General features: G+C 38.0%; 1 protein-coding gene across 8 annotated transcripts in view; it reads left to right on the forward strand.

The window, feature by feature from the left end:
- Sdccag8 (SHH signaling and ciliogenesis regulator SDCCAG8) overlaps nucleotides 1-19,382 on the forward strand; it is a 220,374-nt gene that overhangs the window by 13,296 nt on the left and 187,696 nt on the right. For 7 of the 8 annotated variants that reach the window (XR_012439102.1, XR_012439103.1, XR_012439104.1 and 4 more), the window contains exons 4-6: nucleotides 2,879-2,992; nucleotides 14,611-14,736; nucleotides 19,117-19,248. Coding sequence is in view for 4 of the 8 variants with exons in the window: in XM_074048777.1 (XP_073904878.1) it covers nucleotides 2,879-2,992; nucleotides 14,611-14,736; nucleotides 19,117-19,248 (372 nt within the window). In the remaining 4 variants the exon portion in view is untranslated. The remainder of the gene's footprint in view (nucleotides 1-2,878; nucleotides 2,993-14,610; nucleotides 14,737-19,116; nucleotides 19,249-19,382) is intronic. The other variant, XM_074048778.1, reaches the window with a different exon arrangement.

The following is a 19,382-nucleotide window of genomic DNA, read 5'->3' on the forward strand; positions in this document are numbered from 1 at the left end:
ATGTGTGTGTTAAATTTTTTTAGGAGTTAATTATGATTTTAGCTCTTTTTATATTTATTTTGAATGTTAAAACTGAAGTATTATGTTACTCAAATCTTAAAATATGTGGTTATGAAATGGTGTGGTATGAGAAGTTATGCTTTATATCTTTTGAGTTTTTTGTTTTTATTTTGCTTGCTGTAATGAGGTTTGAACTTTGGGCCTTGCACTGCTTGGCAAATGCTCTATTGACTGAGCCACACCCCTGTTCTCTGGGGTTAATTGTTGTTGTTCTGACACAATGTGCTAAGAGCTGAAATAGGTGGGAGGGAAAGGAACCCTAGTGTAGGTCTTAGGTTTACATACGTCCTGTCACATACTCACTAGAAGCATATTGTGCCTATCTCATTGCATTTTTGCAATAATAAGGTAAGATTACATGCTTGGAATTATTTAGAAATTCATAGCAGCAGTAACCACCTCGCAGTTCCAGTATATGATAATTGAGTATAAAACCTCCATGCTGGAAACTGGTGAGGTGTCACTTTCTCTTACTCATAGCTGAAATGTCGTAATACTACCACCATATTAGCACTTCGCTCCAGCTTGACACATTCTTTTATGCTGAATTCCTTCTTTGGAGAAATGTACTTCATCCACATATTCAGTACTTATAGATAAAGATTAGAATTTTAATAAAACATTGCATCATTCAGTAAATTCATTATGATTGACATCTGGTTTCTAGACTGCTCTTAAGCTCATTGTGGGCAGAATGCTTTTAAGTCAACTAGATGAAGTTGCTATATCTGTTGCATGTTCATATGCACCTATTAAGTTTTTAAAAATAGGGCTGAGCAGTGACAATATGGAACTTATTAAATCAGTACAGGCAGGAAGACCTTTAGCAAGAGAATCTGTTTAGTACACAGACACTGTCTACTTTGCAAATATACAGGCCTATTTATATGAAGATGTATAAAGGAATGGAACTTAGACTTTAAATATGTATAGCCTACATGTAATGATTATAAGCCACACTAATAATAAAGAACCTTTTAAAATTATACCTTTAGAATGCACTCTCATAGCCAGTATGACATATCAGAAATTTGTGGTATGTTGAGAATCAAACTGGGGCATTGTTGAGATGGAAAAGGTATCTAAGTTTTATTACTTATTATTTTAATATGTGACTATCCAGACTACAGTAAACCCTTCAAAGTATATACAAATTTTTGTGTTTCCCACACAGTATCCACTGGAGATTTTTTTGCTTTTCACATTGACTTTCCCTATATTTGCATAGTAATGGGGTCATCCTTCAGTGCCTTGGAGAATGGTTCTGGGACCCCCTCTGGATACCTAAGTAATGAATGTTCAAGTCCTTTATAGGAAGGGTGTTGTGACTACATAGGGCTACACACGTCTTCTCTTATACTTTCAGTCACCCACAGATTATGTAACATACCTAATACAATGTAAATGCTATGTAAATAGTTGTTATGTTGTATTGTTTAGGGAATAACAATGAAAAATGGCCCATACGTGTAAGTTCAGATGCAGGTTGTTTTCCAAATGGCTTTGATCTGTGCTGTTTGCAAACATGGATGTAGAACTCACACATATGGAGGACTGAATGTCCCTTATTCACATTTGCTTATCCTCTGGGCCACTTTTACTAGTGTAGAGATGATGTGATTGCATTGTAAAATGATTGTTTAATTATAGTTTGGGGGCTGGCAGTGTAGGTTAGTGGAAGAGCTCCTTTGCTAAGATGCATGATGGGTTTGATCCCCAGCACTGTGGGAAAAACTTTTTAAATATAGTTACTTTTTAAAATTTCTTAAATATACCAAAAAAAAAAAAAACCCACCCCAAAGCTCTTTTCAGTTATTTTGCCATGAGAGCTGGTATTTTATTGTTTCTTAGAATTTCTGGTGGACTAAGAGGCAAAATGATGGAGTAAAAGAGGTTGTATCTCATCTCAAGCTTTCCTCTCAGTTTAACTGGTTGACCCTCATTTCTCTTTTCCTGATTTCCTCTTTTAAAAAATCATGGTATGGGCAAATGATTTTATAAACCATCACACAATCATTTTAAGGTAAAGTAAGATATATACATTAAAAGTAAACCATGGGAATGCTGCAGGGCTAAATAACGTTAGCACTCTGTTTGAAATCTCTTCATAAGGTCCTCAGTGCAGTTTATCACTCAGTTTTGTGTGTCTCTGCTTTAGGGTTCTAGTCTTGGGGGTTCTGTGCTCCAGAACAGTGTGGTTTAAAGTTGCCTGCATACTGGGATCAAAGATTTTAAAAAAAAATTTTCCTAATGTACATTTTTTGAAATGGAATTTCACCCCACTGACATGCATTTGACTTTAAACACTCCTGGGTACGGTGGCATACACCTGTACGCCCAGCACTCGAGAGGCAGAGGAAGGAGAATTGTGAGTTTGAGGCTAGCGTTGGCTACATAGTAAGACCCTGTCTCAAACAAACAAACAAAGAAACAAAAAATCTCTTCAGTGAGCTGATCTGCAGGTTCAGCTCGCCATCCTGTTCTATGGCAATTTCTTGGAGAAGCTTGTCCCTTGAGTCAGTCTCAGCGTTAGTGAGTGGGATGCGACGTGGTCAAACAGGTCAAATAGGCAGTGCATTCCAAATCAGCTATAGCACCCCACCTTTCCATTTGCCATGTGCTTTTATAAGTATGTTCACTTTCTGTCTTTAAAATGTGGTATTCATATCCTCAAATCTTGGGTATTTGTGGAATTTACAGAATAGAGAAAGAAATACTATTAGTTACACTGTGATCTATTCTGTGGGTATATCACATCAGCACCAAATTGAGTACAGTGAGTACCAGCTGATTGCTAAATTTGTCTTTTGTGCCTTAGAGATCAGCAGAATATGAGGAAACCAATGTGCCCACAGTACACAACCTTGTTCCTATCATTAATGACCAGTCTCAATACATTCATCATTTGGAGGCAGAAGTCAGATTCTGCAAGGTAAGTCACTCATTAGGGATTTAAATTCAACTAAATTAAAGTTTGTATCAACGATACCTTCTATAAAACTTTGCCATTACTAGTCTTCATGTTTATAACAATCCATTGAAGATTGTCATTCTTTTATTATTGAAAGACTGATATCTTGCAGGGACGTGTCAGATTTGAAAGTAATGCCCTTGACCATGTCATTTCTGATGACCTAATTTGCCAGTAGTTCATTGCTGTGTCTAATGGTTTCCTATGATGCTTCAAGTTTCAGAATTTTTCCTTTCCACTCCATTTGCTTGAGCCTAGCAGATGGCAAATGCTTTGGAGGACTAATACCGATCATTCTCCCACATATTTCAGCTTATTGAAGCTGTGGTGCAACAATCAGGGATCCCAAGCTGGCAGAGTAGCTCCACTCTGTTGTGGTCATGGGATACTGAGAGTAATGATAAAGAGCCCAAATCCATCATCTATGGTTGGCAAAACTGGAAGATTATATCACTCGAGTATATACAGTTTACTAATGTCATTAATGCCATTAGAGCCTCTCTGCTTTTCCAAAGTATGTTAGTGTTTTAGGAAGTTTTCCTCCCCTACTTCCTTTTTTTCATTATCAGTGCATAAAGAATTGTGATTATATATGTTTTTGTTTTCATTTTGTTTGTGTTAGCGCTAGGTATTGAATTGTGTAATATTTTTACAGGAATTACTGATAATCTTTTGTATCATGCATTTTATTTTTAAAAGTTCATGTAGTCTCCTAAGTGCAAGAGCAGTATATAACTTGATGAGCTTTGGATGTTTCATTGTGATTTTATAAGAAGCTCCTGATTTAACCTGTGGTTTTCTGTTTGCTCAGGGAGCACACAATCATTAATATTCAGATATTCTTGCACTATCAGTAAAACCAAAGTAATATCCTAGGAATCATTTCATTTACAAGAACCTACTAATCCCTAGATCTGTCACTAAAACTTAAAAGATACAGAGTAAATTTACCATCTACTTCAGAAGACACACTGTTTCCTCTGACCACTGTAATAATAAAACATATAATATAGTCTTTTATTCCATTGTATAAACTATAGCTGTAGCATGACAAGGAGGTTGTAAAAAGCATGTGTTTTGGGAGATTGCCTGTTTGTTTGTTTTTGTATTGAGACAGGTTCCCTATGTAGTCCAGGGTGACCTCAAACTTGTGATTCCTCTACCCTAGCTTCCCCTTCCTGAGTGTGGGGATTACAGGTGTGCACCACTGTGTCTGGCTGAGGATGTTTTTATGGGAGAGAGAGAGATCTTGAAGGAATGGTCAGTCATAAAGAAAACAGATTATTTAGATTAGCACAAAGGTGACAAAAGAGTTTCTTAAGGAGAACAGCATCAATGAAATGATATATTCAGGATCATGGACTGGAGGTGTGGCTCAAGTGGTAGAGTGCATGCCTAGAAAGTACAAGGCCCTGTGTTCAGACCCCAGCACAGCCACACACACAAAAAAGGATCAAAATGTTTGGTTGTGGGGGCAGGTGGAATCTATTCTATCTTCTTATGAAAATAATTGAACTGATAAAATGTAAGATATGGAATCTTACAGACAAAATGTAAGTTTGCTTTATTTTAACAATGGAAGAACAGAATGAAAGTAATGAGCAAGAGGCTTAGAAAGATTTGGTTTAATTAATAACTCAGCTTCACTCCACAATTTCCTGATTATTAGCATCTTGATCACTGGGATACGTTTATTATAATTGACAAACCAATATTTTTATGTTATTATTAACTAAATTCCTGAGTTTGTGAGTTTTGACAAATGTGTAATGACCTGTTTCCTCCATTACGGTATCATGCAGTATACTGCTTTACTGCCCTGACATCCTCATCATTTACCTGTTTAGTGTCCCTTCCCTCCCTGCAAATTCTTGGCAGCTACTGGTCTTCTTACTGTCTACATACTTTTGTCTTTTTCAGAGTGTCCTATAGTTGGAATCATACAGTTGGTAGCATTTTTAGATCAACTTTATTTTTTTAACTTAGTAACATGAATTTAAGGTTGTTCCATGGCTTGATAAATCATTTCTTTTGGTCATGGGATAGAATTGCATTTACCTGTTGAAGGATATCTTTGTTAACTTCCAGGTTTTGGTAGTTATGAATAAAGCTATATTCTTGGCGTGATAATTATAGCATGTCTGCCAAATCTGAGATAGTTTCTGACGCTGTTCAGTCTCTTCTGTGTTTCAAGTACTCTATTATACCTTGTAATTTTTTTGTTGAGTGCCAGACATGATGTACTGGATAACAGGTAGTGAGATAAGTAGGCTTTTAGTGTGAGGTTTTCTGTTTATATGGCTAGAAGTTTGGCTGTTTTAGTGTTTACTTTTATTATAGATGCCAGAGACTAAATAGAATTCTTCCTAAGTGCAGTTCTTTCAGTTGAATTTCTCCTGTTAATGAGGTAAGAGGTGGGAGTGGCGGGGATGTACTTGGTCTGTGATTAGCTCTCAGTGTCTTGTGAGCCTGTGCCATGGGCTGTGACCTTCACATGTACTTTTCAGTCTTCTCCTCCTCTTTAAGTTAGAGGAGAAAGCCAGAGGGGCTGGAGTTCCATATTTACCATTACTAATGTCAGTTAGGTTTTAGAAAACCACAGTCCATAGGCCCTGGTGAAAGAGTTGTCCCAAGGCAGGCCTCATTCCAGAGAACACAGTATCCTGGGTGTATTTTAAAAGGGGTACTTTTCCGTCCCCACCCTGAGGGGATTTTTCTCTAATCTATACTGGGAGAACCTGGTAGTCTTAGAGATAAAACTCAAAGCAGTGTGGGGATCCTCCCAAGACTGGGTCTCCCTGGAATTTTGAGCTTGTCTACACTGAACTTTGAGCAATTAATTCACAAATTACAGTTTAGATTTTCTTTTTTTTTTTTTTTCATTTTTCTTTTATTATTCATATGTGCATACAAGGATTGGTTCATTTCTCCCCACTGCCCCCACCCCTTCCCTTACCACCCACTCTGCCCCCTCCCTCTCCTCCCCCAATACCCAGCAGAAACTATTTTGCCCTTATCTCTAATTTTGTTGTAGAGAGAGTATAAGCAATAATAGGAAGGAACAAGGGTTTTTGCTGGTTGAGATAAGGATAGCTATACAGGGCATTGACTCGCATTGATTTTCTGTGCGTGTGTGTTACCTTCTAGGTTAATTCTTTTTGATCTAACCTTTTCTCTAGTACCTGTTCCCCTTTTCCTATTGGCCTCAGTTGCTTTAAGGTATCTGCTTTAGTTTCTCTGCGTTAAGGGCAACAAATGCTAGCTAGTTTTTTAGGTGTCTTACCTATCCTCATCCCTCCCTTGTGTGCTCTCGCTTTTATCATGTGCTCATAGTCCAATCCCCTTGTTGTGTTTGCCCTTGATCTAATGTCCACATATGAGGGAGAACATACGATTTTTGGTTTTTTGAGCCAGGCTAACCTCACTCAGAATGATGTTCTCCAATTCCATCCATTTACCAGCGAATGATAACATTTCGTTCTTCTTCATGGCTGCATAAAATTCCATTCTGTATAGATACCACATTTTCTTAATCCATTCGTCAGTGGTGGGACATCTTGGCTGTTTCCATAACTTGGCTATTGTGAATAGTGCTGCAATAAACATGGATGTGCAGGTGCCTCTGGAGTAACAGTCTTTTGGGTATATCCCCAAGAGTGGTATTGCTGGATCAAATGGTAGATCAATGTCCAGCTTTTTAAGTAGCCTCCAAATTTTTTTCCAGAGTGGTTGTACTAGTCTACATTCCCACCAACAGTGTAAGAGGGTTCCTTTTTCCCCGCATCCTCGCCAACATCTGTTGTTGGTGGTGTTGCTGATGATGGCTATTCTAACAGGGGTGAGGTGGAATCTTAGCGTGGTTTTAATTTGCATTTCCTTTATTGCTAGAGATGGTGAGCATTTTTTCATGTGTTTTTTGTCCATTTGAATTTCTTCTTTTGAGAAAGTTCTGTTTAGTTCACTTGCCCATTTCTTTATTGGTTCATTAGTTTTGGGAGAATTTAGTTTTTGAAGTTCCCTGTATATTCTGGTTATCAGTCCTTTGTCTGATGTATAGTTGGCAAATATTTTCTCCCACTCTGTGGGTGTTCTCTTCAGTTTAGAGACCATTTCTTTTGATGAACAGAAGCTTTTTAGTTTTATGAGGTCCCATTTATTATGGTATCTCTTAGTTGCTGTGCTGCTGGGGTTCCATTGAGAAAGTTCTTACCTATACCTACTAACTCCAGAGTATTTCCTACTCTCTCTTGTATCAACTTAAGAGTTTGGGGTCTGATATTAAGATCCTTGATCCATTTTGAGTTAATCTTGGTATAGGGTGATATACATGGATCTAGTTTCAGTTTTTTGCAGACTGCTAACCAGTTTTCCCAGCAGTTTTTGTTGAAGAGGCTGCTATTTCTCCATCGTATATTTTTAGCTCCTTTGTCAAAGATAAGTTGCTCATAGTTGTGTGGCTTCATATCTGGATCTTCTATTCTGTTCCACTGGTGTTCATGTCTGTTTTTGTGCCAGTACCATGCTGTTTTTATTGTTATGGCTTTGTAATATAGTTTGAAGTCAGGTATTGTGATACCTCCTGCATAGTTCTTTTGACTGAGTATTGCCTTGGCTATTCGTGGCCTCTTGTGTTTCCATATAAATTTAACAGTAGATTTTTCAATCTCTTTAATGAATGTCATTGGAATTTTGATGGGAATTGCATTAAACATGTAGATTACTTTGGGGAGTATCGACATTTTTACTATGTTGATTCTACCAATCCATGAGCATGGGAGATCTCTCCACTTTCTATAGTCTTCCTCAATCTCTTTCTTCAGAAGTTTATAGTTTTCCTTGTAGAGGTCATTCACATCTTTTGTTAGGTTTACACCTAGGTATTTGATTTTTTTTGAGGCTATTGTAAATGGAATTGTTTTCATAGATTCTTTTTCAGTTTGTTCATTATTAGTGTATAGAAATGCTAATGATTTTTCTATGTTGATTTTATATCCTGCTACCTTGCTATAGCTATTGATGATGTCTAGAAGCTTCTGAGTAGAGTTTTTTGGGTCTTTAAGGTATAGGATCATGTCATCTGCAAATAGGGATATTTTGACAGTTTCTTTACCTATTTGTATTCCTTTTATTCCTTCTTCTTGCCAAATTGCTCTGGCTAGGAATTCCAGTACTATGTTGAATAGGAGTGGAGATAGTGGGCATCCTTGTCTGGTTCCTGATTTTAGAGGGAATGGTTTTAATTTTTCTCCATTAAGTATAATGCTGGCTGTAGGTTTGTCATATATAGCTTTTATAATGTTGAGGAACTTTCCTTCTATTCCTAGTTTTCTTAGAGCTTTTATCATGAAATGATGTTGGATCTTATCAAAGGCTTTTTCTGCATCTATTGAGATGATCAATTGGTTTTTGTCTTTGCTTCTGTTAATGTGGTTTATTACGTTTATTGATTTTCGTATGTTGAACCACCCCTGCATCCCTGGGATGAAGCCTACCTGGTCGTGGTGAATAATCTTTTTGATGTGTTGCTGAATTCAGTTTGCCATTATTTTGTTGAGGATTTTTGCATCAATGTTCATTAAGGAGATTGGCCTATAGTTCTCCTTTTTGGAGGTGTCTTTGCCTGGTTTTGGGATAAGTGTAATACTGGCTTCATAAAATGTGTTTGGCAGTTTTCCTTCCCTTTCTATTTCATGGAACAGTTTAAGGAGGGTTGGTATCAGTTCTTCTTTAAAGGTCTGATAGAATTCAGCAGAGATTCCATCAGGTCCTGGACTTTTCTTTTTGGGGAGACTCTTGATTGCTGCTTCAATTTCATTTTGTGTTATAGATCTATTCAGGTGATTAATTTCCTCTTGGTTCAGTTTTGGATGATCATATGTATCTAGAAATCTGTCCATTTCTTTAAGATTTTCAAATTTATTTGAATATAGGTTCTCAAAGTAGTCTCTGATGATTTCCTGGACTTCCATGGTGTTTGTTGTTATCTCCCCTTTTGCATTCCTAATTCTACTAATTTGGGTTTTTTCTCTCCTCATTTTAGTCAGATTTGCCAGGGGTCTGTTGATCTTGTTTATGTTTTCAAAGAACCAACTTTTTGTTTCATTAATTCTTTGTATGGATTTTTTGGTTTCTATTTCATTGATTTCAGCTTTTATTTTTATTATTTCTCTCCTTCTGTTTGTTTTGGGATTTGCTTGTTCTTGTTTTTCTAAGAGTTTGAGATGTATCATTAGGTCATTGATTTGGGATCTTTCAATCTTTTTAATATATGCACTCATGGCTATAAACTTTCCTCTCAAGACTGCCTTAGCTGTGTCCCATAGGTTCCGGTAGGTTGTGTTTTCATTTTCATTGACTTCCAGGAACTTTTTAATTTCCTCTTTTATTGCATCGATGATCCACTCTTCATTAAGTAATGAGTTATTTAGTTTCCAGCTGTTTGCATGTTTTTTGTCTTTACTTTTGTTGTTGAGTTCTACTTTTACTGCATTGTGGTCAGATAGTATGCACGGTATTATTTCTATTTTCTTATATTTGCTGAGGCTTGCTTTGTGCCCTAGGATATGATCTATTTTGGAGAAGGTTCCATGGGCTGCTGAGAAGAATGTATATTGTGTAGAGGTTGGATGAAATGTTCTGTAGATATCTACTAGGTCCACTTGATCTGTTGCATATTTTAGATCTTGGATTTCTTTATTGAGTTTTTGTTTGGATGACCTATCTATTGATGATAATGGAGTGTTAAAGTCTCCCACAACCACTGTGTTGGCATTTATATATGCTTTGAGGTCTTTTAGGTTATGTTTGATGAAATTGGGTGCGTTGACATTGGGTGCGTACAGATTGATGATTATTATTTCCTTTTGGTCTATTTCCCCTTTTATTAGTATGGAATGTCCTTCTTTATCTCGTTTGATCAATGTAGGTTTGAAGTCTACTTTGTCAGAGATAAGTATTGCTACTCCTGCTTGTTTTCGGGGGCCATTGGCTTGGTAAATCTTCTTCCAGCCTTTCATCCTAAGCATATGCTTATTTCTGTCGGTGAGATGAGTCTCCTGTAAGCAACAAATTGTTGGATCTTCTTTTTTAATCCATTTTGTCAAATGTTGTCTTTTGATGGGTGAATTAAGTCCATTAACATTAAGTGTTAGTATTGATAGGTATGTGGTGATTCCTGCCATTTAGTTGTCTTAGTTATTTGAAGGTTTGATTGTGTGTACCTAACTTGATGTTACTCTCTACTGTCTTGCTTTTTCTTATCCTGTGGTTTGGTGCTGCCTGCCTTTTCATGGTTAAGTTGGGTGTCACTTTCTGTGTGCAGGATCCCTTGCAGAATCTTTTGTAGTGGTGGCTTTGTGGTCACATATTGTTTTAGTTTCTGCTTATCATGGAAGACTTTTATTGCTCCATCTATTTTGAATGATAGCTTTGCTGGGTAGAGTATCCTGGGGTTGAAGTTATTTTCATTCAGTGCCCGGAAGATCTCACCCCACGCTCTTCTTGCTTTTAATGTTTCTGTTGAGAAGTCTGTTGTGATTTTGATGGGTTTACCTTTGTATGTTACTTGTTTTTTCTCTCTTACAGCCTTCAATATTCTTTCCTTAGTTTCTGAACTTGTTGTTTTAATGATGATATGTCGTGGAGTAGTTCTATTTTGATCTGGTCTGTTTGGTGTCCTGGAGGCCTCTTGCATTTGTATGGGAATATCTTTCTCTAGATTTGGGAAATTTTCCGTTATTATTTTGTTGACTATATTACGCATTCCCTTCGCTTGCACCTCTTCTCCTTCTTCGATGCCCATGATTCTCAAGTTTGGTCTTTTGATGGAGTCAGTGAGTTCTTGCATTTTGTTTTCACAGGTCTTGAGTTGTTTAATTAATAGTTCTTCGGTTTTTCCTTTAATTACCATTTCATCTTCAAGTTCTGAGATTCTGTCTTCTGTTTGTTCTATTCTGCTGGATTGGCCTTCCATTTTGTTTTGCAGTTCTGTTTCGTTCTTTCTTCTGAGGTTTTCCATATCCTGGCAGTTTTCTTCTTTATTGTTGTCTATTTTTGTCCTGAGTTCATTTATCCATTTATTCATTGTGTTCTCTCTTTCACTTTGGTGTTTATACAGTGCTTCTATGGTTTCCTTTATTTCTTCTTTTGCTTTTTCAAATTCTCTATTTTTATTGTCTTGGAATTTCTTGAGTGTCTCCTGTACATTTTGGTTGACCCTATCCAGTATCATCTCTATAAAATTCTCATTGAGTACTTGTAGTATGTCTTCTTTTAAATTATTCTTGTGGGCTTCATTGGGTCCTTTGGCATAGTTTATCTTCATTTTGTTGGAGTCTGGATCTTAGTTTCTGTTCTCTTCATTCCCCTCTGGTTCCTGTACTAATTTTTTGCTGTGGGGAAACTGGTTTCCCTGTTTTTTCTGTCTTCCCGTCATTGTCCTTGGTGTTGTTACTGTCCCTGTCCTGTGTGTAATTAAGTATTTTCTAGCTTGTAATAATAACAATGGTAATATTTAGAATGGAAGAGTGAGCTGAGATGGAAAGCAAGAAGTTAAAGAAAAGGGGAAAACAAATATACAGACAAGAGGGAGAAAGCAGAACAAGGTATCAGACAAGAGAGTTTCAAAGGTATAAACAGGGAGTGTTAGTGTACTAATCGACAGTAAGCTCAACAGACATTAGAGAGACAGAGAGAGGATTGAAAATCAAAGATAAAAAAAAATAAGTAAATGAAAGTAATATCTATATATAAAAATGAATTAAAATAAAATGGAAAATAGAAAATTAAAAAAAAAAAACAACAAAAAACTTCCAAGTTTATATGCAATGCAGTTTCAGTCTTAATAATTTGGATGTCTGTCTCAATCTCCAGTCCTGGAGTTGGTGCCTCAGATGTTGTTCTGTAGTTGTCTCATCAAAGGGGATGCATAAAGTAGAACAAAACTACACACACACACACACAGAAGATAAAAAAAAAAAAAGCCCCACCAAGTGTCCCCAGTTCAAATGCAATACAGTTTCAGTAAGTTTTTCGGCTTGCAGGTGTAATTCGGTTGTTCTCTCATCAAAGGTAGGGAGAAAAAGAAAAAAAAGCGTCTGGAGGCAGTTCTGAGAGTGGTATCTGCAACTGTGGCTCGCCTGCCTGCTGCTCTCAGCCTGTAGCTGGCGGCGTTATTTATGCAGATCTCTGGGGTGAGCTTAGCACTCACCTGGTCCCACAGGCTTTGTTTGCTCAGAGTTCTCCTGTGCGGGGGAGGGGGGCCTCTGCTACAGGCTTTTCCCTTTCCAAGCACTGGGAAAGGCGACACTGCCCCGCGTTGTCAGGCCTGCGTGTTTATTTACAGTTCACGTGGGAAGTGGGTCTTCCCTCCTCTCACAAGCGTCCCCGCTCCTGGTTGCTGGCGCGCCCCGCTCCCACCAGAGCCTCTCCGGCCCGCCCGGCTCGTTTCTTTACAGTCCCGGGAAGGATTCCCTTCCCCCAATCTTCAGCGCTCAGGGCGCCCCACCCTCTTTCCAGCGTGTCTTAACTGTTCTTATTGCTTAGTACTCAGTTTCTCTTTTTTTCCCGGGTGGAGGTCAGTCTGTCCAGGGGGCTATGCTGCTCTGGCCCAGGCTTGTCTGTGGGGGAACCGCGGTACCGCGAAGCTCACCTGGTCCGCGTCTTCCCAAGCCGTATGGGCGCCGGCCACTGGCGGCCCGGGGGCCTCCTCGGTTCTCCGGTTAACGTGAAGTGGAGATTCTCTGCGCCGGCTGGAGATGTGGAGGAGTCAAAGTTATGCCTTTTCTCGGTGATTATGCCTGCAAAGTGTGTCTCCAGCGTCTCTCCAAGATTTCACTATAGGAGGCTCGCTTTCTGCTTCCTACCTCTAGCCGCCATCTTGGAATCTCCTAGATTTTCTTACTTAGCAGTGGTTTCTGCTGAGGTTTCTTCTCTTGGGTTTCTGCTCCAATAACTTGTGACTATCAGTATTTGCCTGTCTTTCCAAGTTTGGGGCATTAGTGTTCCCTATGACCTCAGTTCTCAGATGTATCTAAGAAGAGTTTTGATTTTCAGTTTGTACAACTTTTTCCTGATTGTGAAGAAGGGATTGATGCATTCCAAGCTCATTACACATCTGCCTGACAATTGGAAGTCTGAAATATTTTTTTAATGCACAGTTTTGAAATACAGTTTTGGTTTTTTCTTTTTCTTTTATTTGATGGTACTGGAGTTTGAACTCAGGAGTTGGTGGCAGGTGCGCTACCATTTGAACCACACCCTGAGCCCTTTTTGCTTCACTTATTTTTTAGCTAAGGTCTTGCATTTTTGCCTGCCCATCCTCAAACTGCAATCCTCCCACCTGTTGGCTTCCCTTGTAGCTGGGATAACAGACATGCACCACTGTACCTGGCTTGTTGGTTAATATGGGGTCTTGATAACTTTTTGCTTGTGCTGGCCTTGAACAATGTTCCTCATGATCTCCGCCTCCTGTGTAGCTGGGGTTGCAGTTGTAAGCCACTGTGTCTGGTTCAGCTTTTTTTTTTTTCCTAAAGAAAATAGTTGAGAAGAATTTGCCATTACATAACTTTTTATTATTTAATAGTGAATATTATTAGGTTAAGTATTAATATATCGGTATATTTTGGTGGTACAGGGGTTTCAATTCAGAGCTTTGAGCTCTACTATTAACCACACCTCCAGATCTTTTTGTTTTAGGTTATTTTTCTACAAGACATTGAATTTCATAGAAAAGTCTTAATTAAAAGGATTCTCTAAGAGATTTTTAAGAATGAGATATGTGACTTACCCCTTAGGCTGTCCACAGACTGCAGTCCTTCTACCTATGCCTTCTGCATAGCTAGGATTACAAGCATATGTGACACATGGCTTATTTGTTGAGGTGGATTCTTTCTTTTTGCCCAGACTGGCCTCAAAGCATGATCCTCCTGATCTGGACCTCTGGAGTCTCTGGGATTTCAGGTGTGAACCATGCACCCAGCTCTGACATATTGATATTTTGACATGTTTTTTTCAGAGAGTGAGTGAGGTGCCACTCAATAGTTATTCTAATTGTCACTTATCTGTAATTTCCTGTGTTACACATTGCAAGGCCCAGGGAGCACTCAGAACTTTCCACCAAAAAACTCCACTTTACTCACAGTTCCGCTCTACCTGGCTTCATTTCATAGAAAATCATCACAACTTTCTATGTGTTTTCTCAGAGTCTCTCCCTATTTGGTTCTCCCCTGTTGTTGACATTTGACCTTTGTAATATACCTTACCTTCTTTTCCAGAAGCCACATATCTCATTCTTAAAAATCTCTTAGAGAATCCTTTTAAATAAGGCTTTTCTATGAACTTCAATCTCTTGTAGAAAAATATTGTCAGAAATTATACTTTTGTGATATGGTCACCAGTAAGCCCTTGACTATACACACCCTAGCCGTCTCTTTATTAGCAATATATATTCTCATCTAAATATATTTATAGTTTTACAGGAAATTGATAGCATGAGTCTTCTCTACTTCATATGGAGTTCAATCCTCTATTAATAAAAAAAATTAAGATACTTAACATGTTTTGGTTTCTGCTTTTTATAGGAGGAACTCTCTGGGATGAAAAATAGGGTACAAGTAGTTGTGGTTGAAAATGAAAGGCTCCAGCAAGAGCTGAGGTCTCAAAGGCAAGAGGAGGCAGTGAGAAAGCACACACTTCCTGATGCATCTGTGAGTATTTCTTAACAACTGTGAATTCTAGTTTTATCATTCCCTCCTATCCTCTCCCCAGTCTTCTGAACTGCATAGATTCTCTCCATGACATTCAGCCAAAGTACTATGCTGGTATTTTCTTGATGCCTCAAAACCTAGAATTCACTGTGGCAGAACGAATGCTGACATGGAGTGATGTAGTGATGTCTGGTAGCAACTCCAGTTTCCTCTCTGAATGTGCCACTTATGCTTTTTCCATATGGAAGGGTGAATCAGAAAGCAGGGTATGTGTTGTACAGGAAGGACTTTGTTAAATCTAGAAACTGTCAGAACCTTCCTTACCTTAGATCTCCCAAAATTTTTCTTGACTTCTAAAATCTTAATAAATTTAATTAGCAGCATGGTGTTTGCAGACCATGCCATAGGGTTTTGCATTGCTTAGCTTCACAGGTAATTTGTTCATGGTAACCTGAGAAGACTCACCTGCTCCAGAAGCTCTCAGCACAGGCCCTGGACTCATTGCCCTGAGTCTGAGTCTGAGTCAGTCAGGGTGTGGGTTTCTGAACTGACTGTAACTTCAGTCAGTGGTCTACAGATTGAAGAACAGTGGAGCTGATCAGCGCTATAATTCTGTGAAAGAAAATTCTTACCAGGTTTAAACTCCATATCTTCTTATGTCTTGTCAGAGTAGCTTTTACATTAAAAGTGTTTTCCATTCTTTTGCTACAGGACAAAGTTAATCATAGCTTCTTCTGCTTTTTGAGACAGATTCAACTTTCCACAGGGAATTTTGACACTTGCCTATTACAGCTTTACTTTTGAAATGGACTTTGGTGGTTTTTGACTTAATTGTTATTCCCAAATGAGTTCTGTTAAGAAAAACGTGTGCGTGTCTTGGTGTCTTACCTGGGTATCCTCTGATTTTGTTTTTGAATATTTTTCCTAATCGAATCCAGTATTTTATTTCTATACTTTGAGTTATATTTGTTAGAATTTACAGTGCAAAAGTATTTGATTGTATTAACTCTGAAAAATAAAGTGTGCTGACTATTCTTTCAGTTTTTCTGTGTTTACATATAAGTTTATGGTCAGTTTTTTCCTCTCACTTTATAATGTTCTTCTTAAGGTTTATATAATTATTAATATTAGTGGTTAAAAATATACCTGAGTTGCTTATTACTTTGATGTCAATTTGAATAAGTTATTATCATATAAAAAGTACTTAGAGATGACTCATTTAAAGAATAAATATATCTTTTCCTATCCTTCTAAATATGTGTAATCACTTAGCAATGACTAAATTATTCATAGTCATCAATATTTATAAATGATAAAGAAGTGGGAGAAGGGGAAGTGAAGAAGGGAAGTCAGGCAGACCCATGAATCAGAGAACAAGGGAAGTGAGGAATGCAAAGGGAAGGAAATGATGGCAAAAGGAATTTGCCAAAGAAAACTGCAGTGGTAGTTGTAGAATGGACAAGATTGTTGAGGTTTTGTCATGGATTTTGAGCATTCACATGAAGTAAGTGTGAAATGATTTTTGCAGATGCATCAAGTGACCTTAATGAATGTCTGTTTTAGTGTTAGTCTTCTGTTTTATTTGTTGTTACAGAATTGCTGCCCCCACTTTCTTTTTTTTTTTTTTTTTTTGGTGGGACTGGGGTTTGAACTCAGGGCTTCATGCTTGCACAACAGATCCCCTACCTTTTACTTTTGTAGGTGAATTGAGGCATTTTATCAATGCATGCATGGTGTTATATTGGAAGTTTAATATGAATAAAAGTTTTTAGAATATCTTGAATATAAGTGGGTCAAGAGATACTATCTTTTTAAGGGAAGAAGTGTTTTTAATGTCTCAATTAAAATGTTTCTAGATCTTACCAATGATACTGGCTAATTTGAATAGAGATTTTCTAGTGTTTCATAATGTCCTCTTTTGAAAAAGAATTAAAACAATTATAAAGTAATAACACTTATTGTTGTCATCTTTTCTTTTTTGATAACTACATGGTTATAATGTGCCAGCTACTGTATTAAGCACTTTATTTAAGTTATATTATTTCAAAACCACAGTAAGATTCCACCTCACCCCTGTTAGACTAGCCATCATCAAAAACACCACCAACAACATGTGTTGGTGAGGATATGGGGAAAAAGGAACCCCAGTCCACTGCTGGTAGGAATGCAAGCTGGTGCAACCACTCTGGAAAAAAATTTGGAGACTTCTTAAAAATCTAAACATAGATCTGCCATATGATCCAGCAATCCCACTCCTGGGGATCTACCCAAAGAAATAAAACACAGGTTACTCCAGAGGCACCTGCACACCCATGTTTATTGCAGCGTTATTTACAATAGCCAAGTTATGGAAACAACCAAGATGCCCCATATTGATGAATGGATCAAGAAAATGTGGTACTTGTACACAGTGGAATTTTACTCAGCCACGAAGAAGAATGAAATCTTATCATTTGCAGGTAAATGGATGGAACTAGAGAACATCCTTCTGAGTGAGGTTAGCCAGGCTCAGAAGACCAAAAATCATGTTCTCCCTCATATGCAAATCTAGGGCAAATGCAGCAATGTGGTTGGACTTGGATCACATGACAAGGGGAGAGCACATACAGGAGATATAGGAATAGGTAGAAAACCCAAAACATGAACGCGTTTGATGTCCTCACTCCAGAGGAATTAATACAGAAACCTTAAAGCGACAGAGGTTATCATGAGAAGGGGATCAGTAACCAGTGTAAAGTTTAGTTAGAGATGAATCAACATGGGTTGTAACACGTGTACACAAAAGCAATGCTAGGAATATTTCTGTATAGCTATCCTTAACTCAACTAGCAAAAACACTTTGTCTTCCTTATTATGCTTGTGTCTTTTCTTCAACAAAATTAGTGATGAGGGCAGAACAGGACCTGCCTGGAACTGAAGTGGGGGGGAGAGATTGAGAAGGGAGGGTAGAGGGGAGAAATGACCCAAACAATGCACATGTGAATAAATGAATAATTAAAAAAAAACTTGGTTACATATCATTCAAGTTTTTAGAAGCTATCTGTGAAAAAAACAAAGTGTCCATTATACCAACACTGCTTTCCTAAGAATATTTGATACTATAATTTAGCAACCTGTGGTCTAAATGCTTTCTCCAATTTTTCCATGGGAAATTAGCACCACCCTCCTTCACTGATCTTAAAGGCAACTTTGAATGCAATCAGATCTTGGGAGATTTGGCCCTACTCATACCGTCAAGTACAAGCTCAATGATGTGTCATGCTCCATTACTCTTAAGACCTGAATTTGATTCTCCAGCTTTATCTTCTGATATGCATCACCTTGTACTTCCCATACTACTTGCCATTACTGGTTTATTTTACAGAATAGTATAAAGGATTCACATAAACCTCTTTAGTTGAGATCCAGTGTGAGATCCAGGATGGTCCAAGTGTTGGAGCTTCTGTTCCCATGGAATGGGGTGTGTCACTCTCCACACCCCATGAATTTGCTCACCAACTCAGAAATTCTCTCATCCCCACTGCCTAGGATTTTATAGTCTTCACTACATAGGAAGAATTGTTTAAGATAGTCTCCAGTAACTTATTCTTCCCCAGAGAGTGGGAATAGGCTAAAAATTGCAGTACTTTAATCATGCCAAGGTCTTTCTGGGAACCAGCCTCCTTCATGAAGCTATGTAGGAACTCAGTCATCTCATTAATATAAGAAAAGATATTCTTACCACTCTGGAGATTATAAAAATTTTAGAAATGTTAGGAACCAGGGACTTAGACCAAACATATCAAAAGGTGTGCCTATCACCCACACCACACAGAAAATTATAAGGGTTCTGTGAGTGCTGTGTCAGGAACCAAGACAGACACCTAGTATGTATTTCATATGTCATGGGCATGGATACTGGAGCCAGGTTGTATGGTTCAAATCCTAACTTACCACTTATGCTGCCTCTATGGCCATTCTCAGTGATCTGAAGCACATAAAACAGTGTCTGGCACATAGCAAACACCATGTGTTTGCAGTTATTATTATCAACTATGCTGCTGTAAAATGTGGGAAGTGAAAGACAAGGTATGTGTTCAAAAATTTGTGTCTTCTGGAAAGTGAGGGACAATTCCATATGCATAATGTACTGACATCCAGCCCTGTTTGCTCACATTTGGATTATTGCCTGAACCTGTAGGAATACGACTTTGTGACACCTGTTGTGCAATGTGACCTTCATAGCCTGAAAGTGTAAAATGGTTCTTAACTTGTAGTTTAGAAGCATGCATTTTTGGCTTCTTTCCACATGAGTAAGAATCAGTATTTCATTTGCAAAGTCTGCATACTTATTTATTTAAAGTTGAATGCCAATTGTAATTCTGGCACATTTCATTTTAGGGAAACATGCACAATCTGTGGGTTAAAGCTGGTGAAGGTTCTGGGGTGGAGGAGGCTGCCAAGAGACCATTTCCTAATGATATTGGCAAGGCTGTGTCTGCTGGTTGGGCCGAAGGATACAAGGTAGAACTGGTGAGTAGTTGGGTGCTTTTCTGTATGCATCTGCTTTTTCCCCTCCTTGTACTTTTTAAAAATTTTGATAAACTATGCATAAACATAAAGTTTGTCATTTAACCATCTTTAAGTGTATAGGTCATCAAGTACAT

The sequence above is a fragment of the Castor canadensis genome, chromosome 11 (genome assembly GCF_047511655.1).
Source record: "Castor canadensis chromosome 11, mCasCan1.hap1v2, whole genome shotgun sequence".
Taxonomy (NCBI): Eukaryota; Metazoa; Chordata; class Mammalia; order Rodentia; family Castoridae; genus Castor; species Castor canadensis.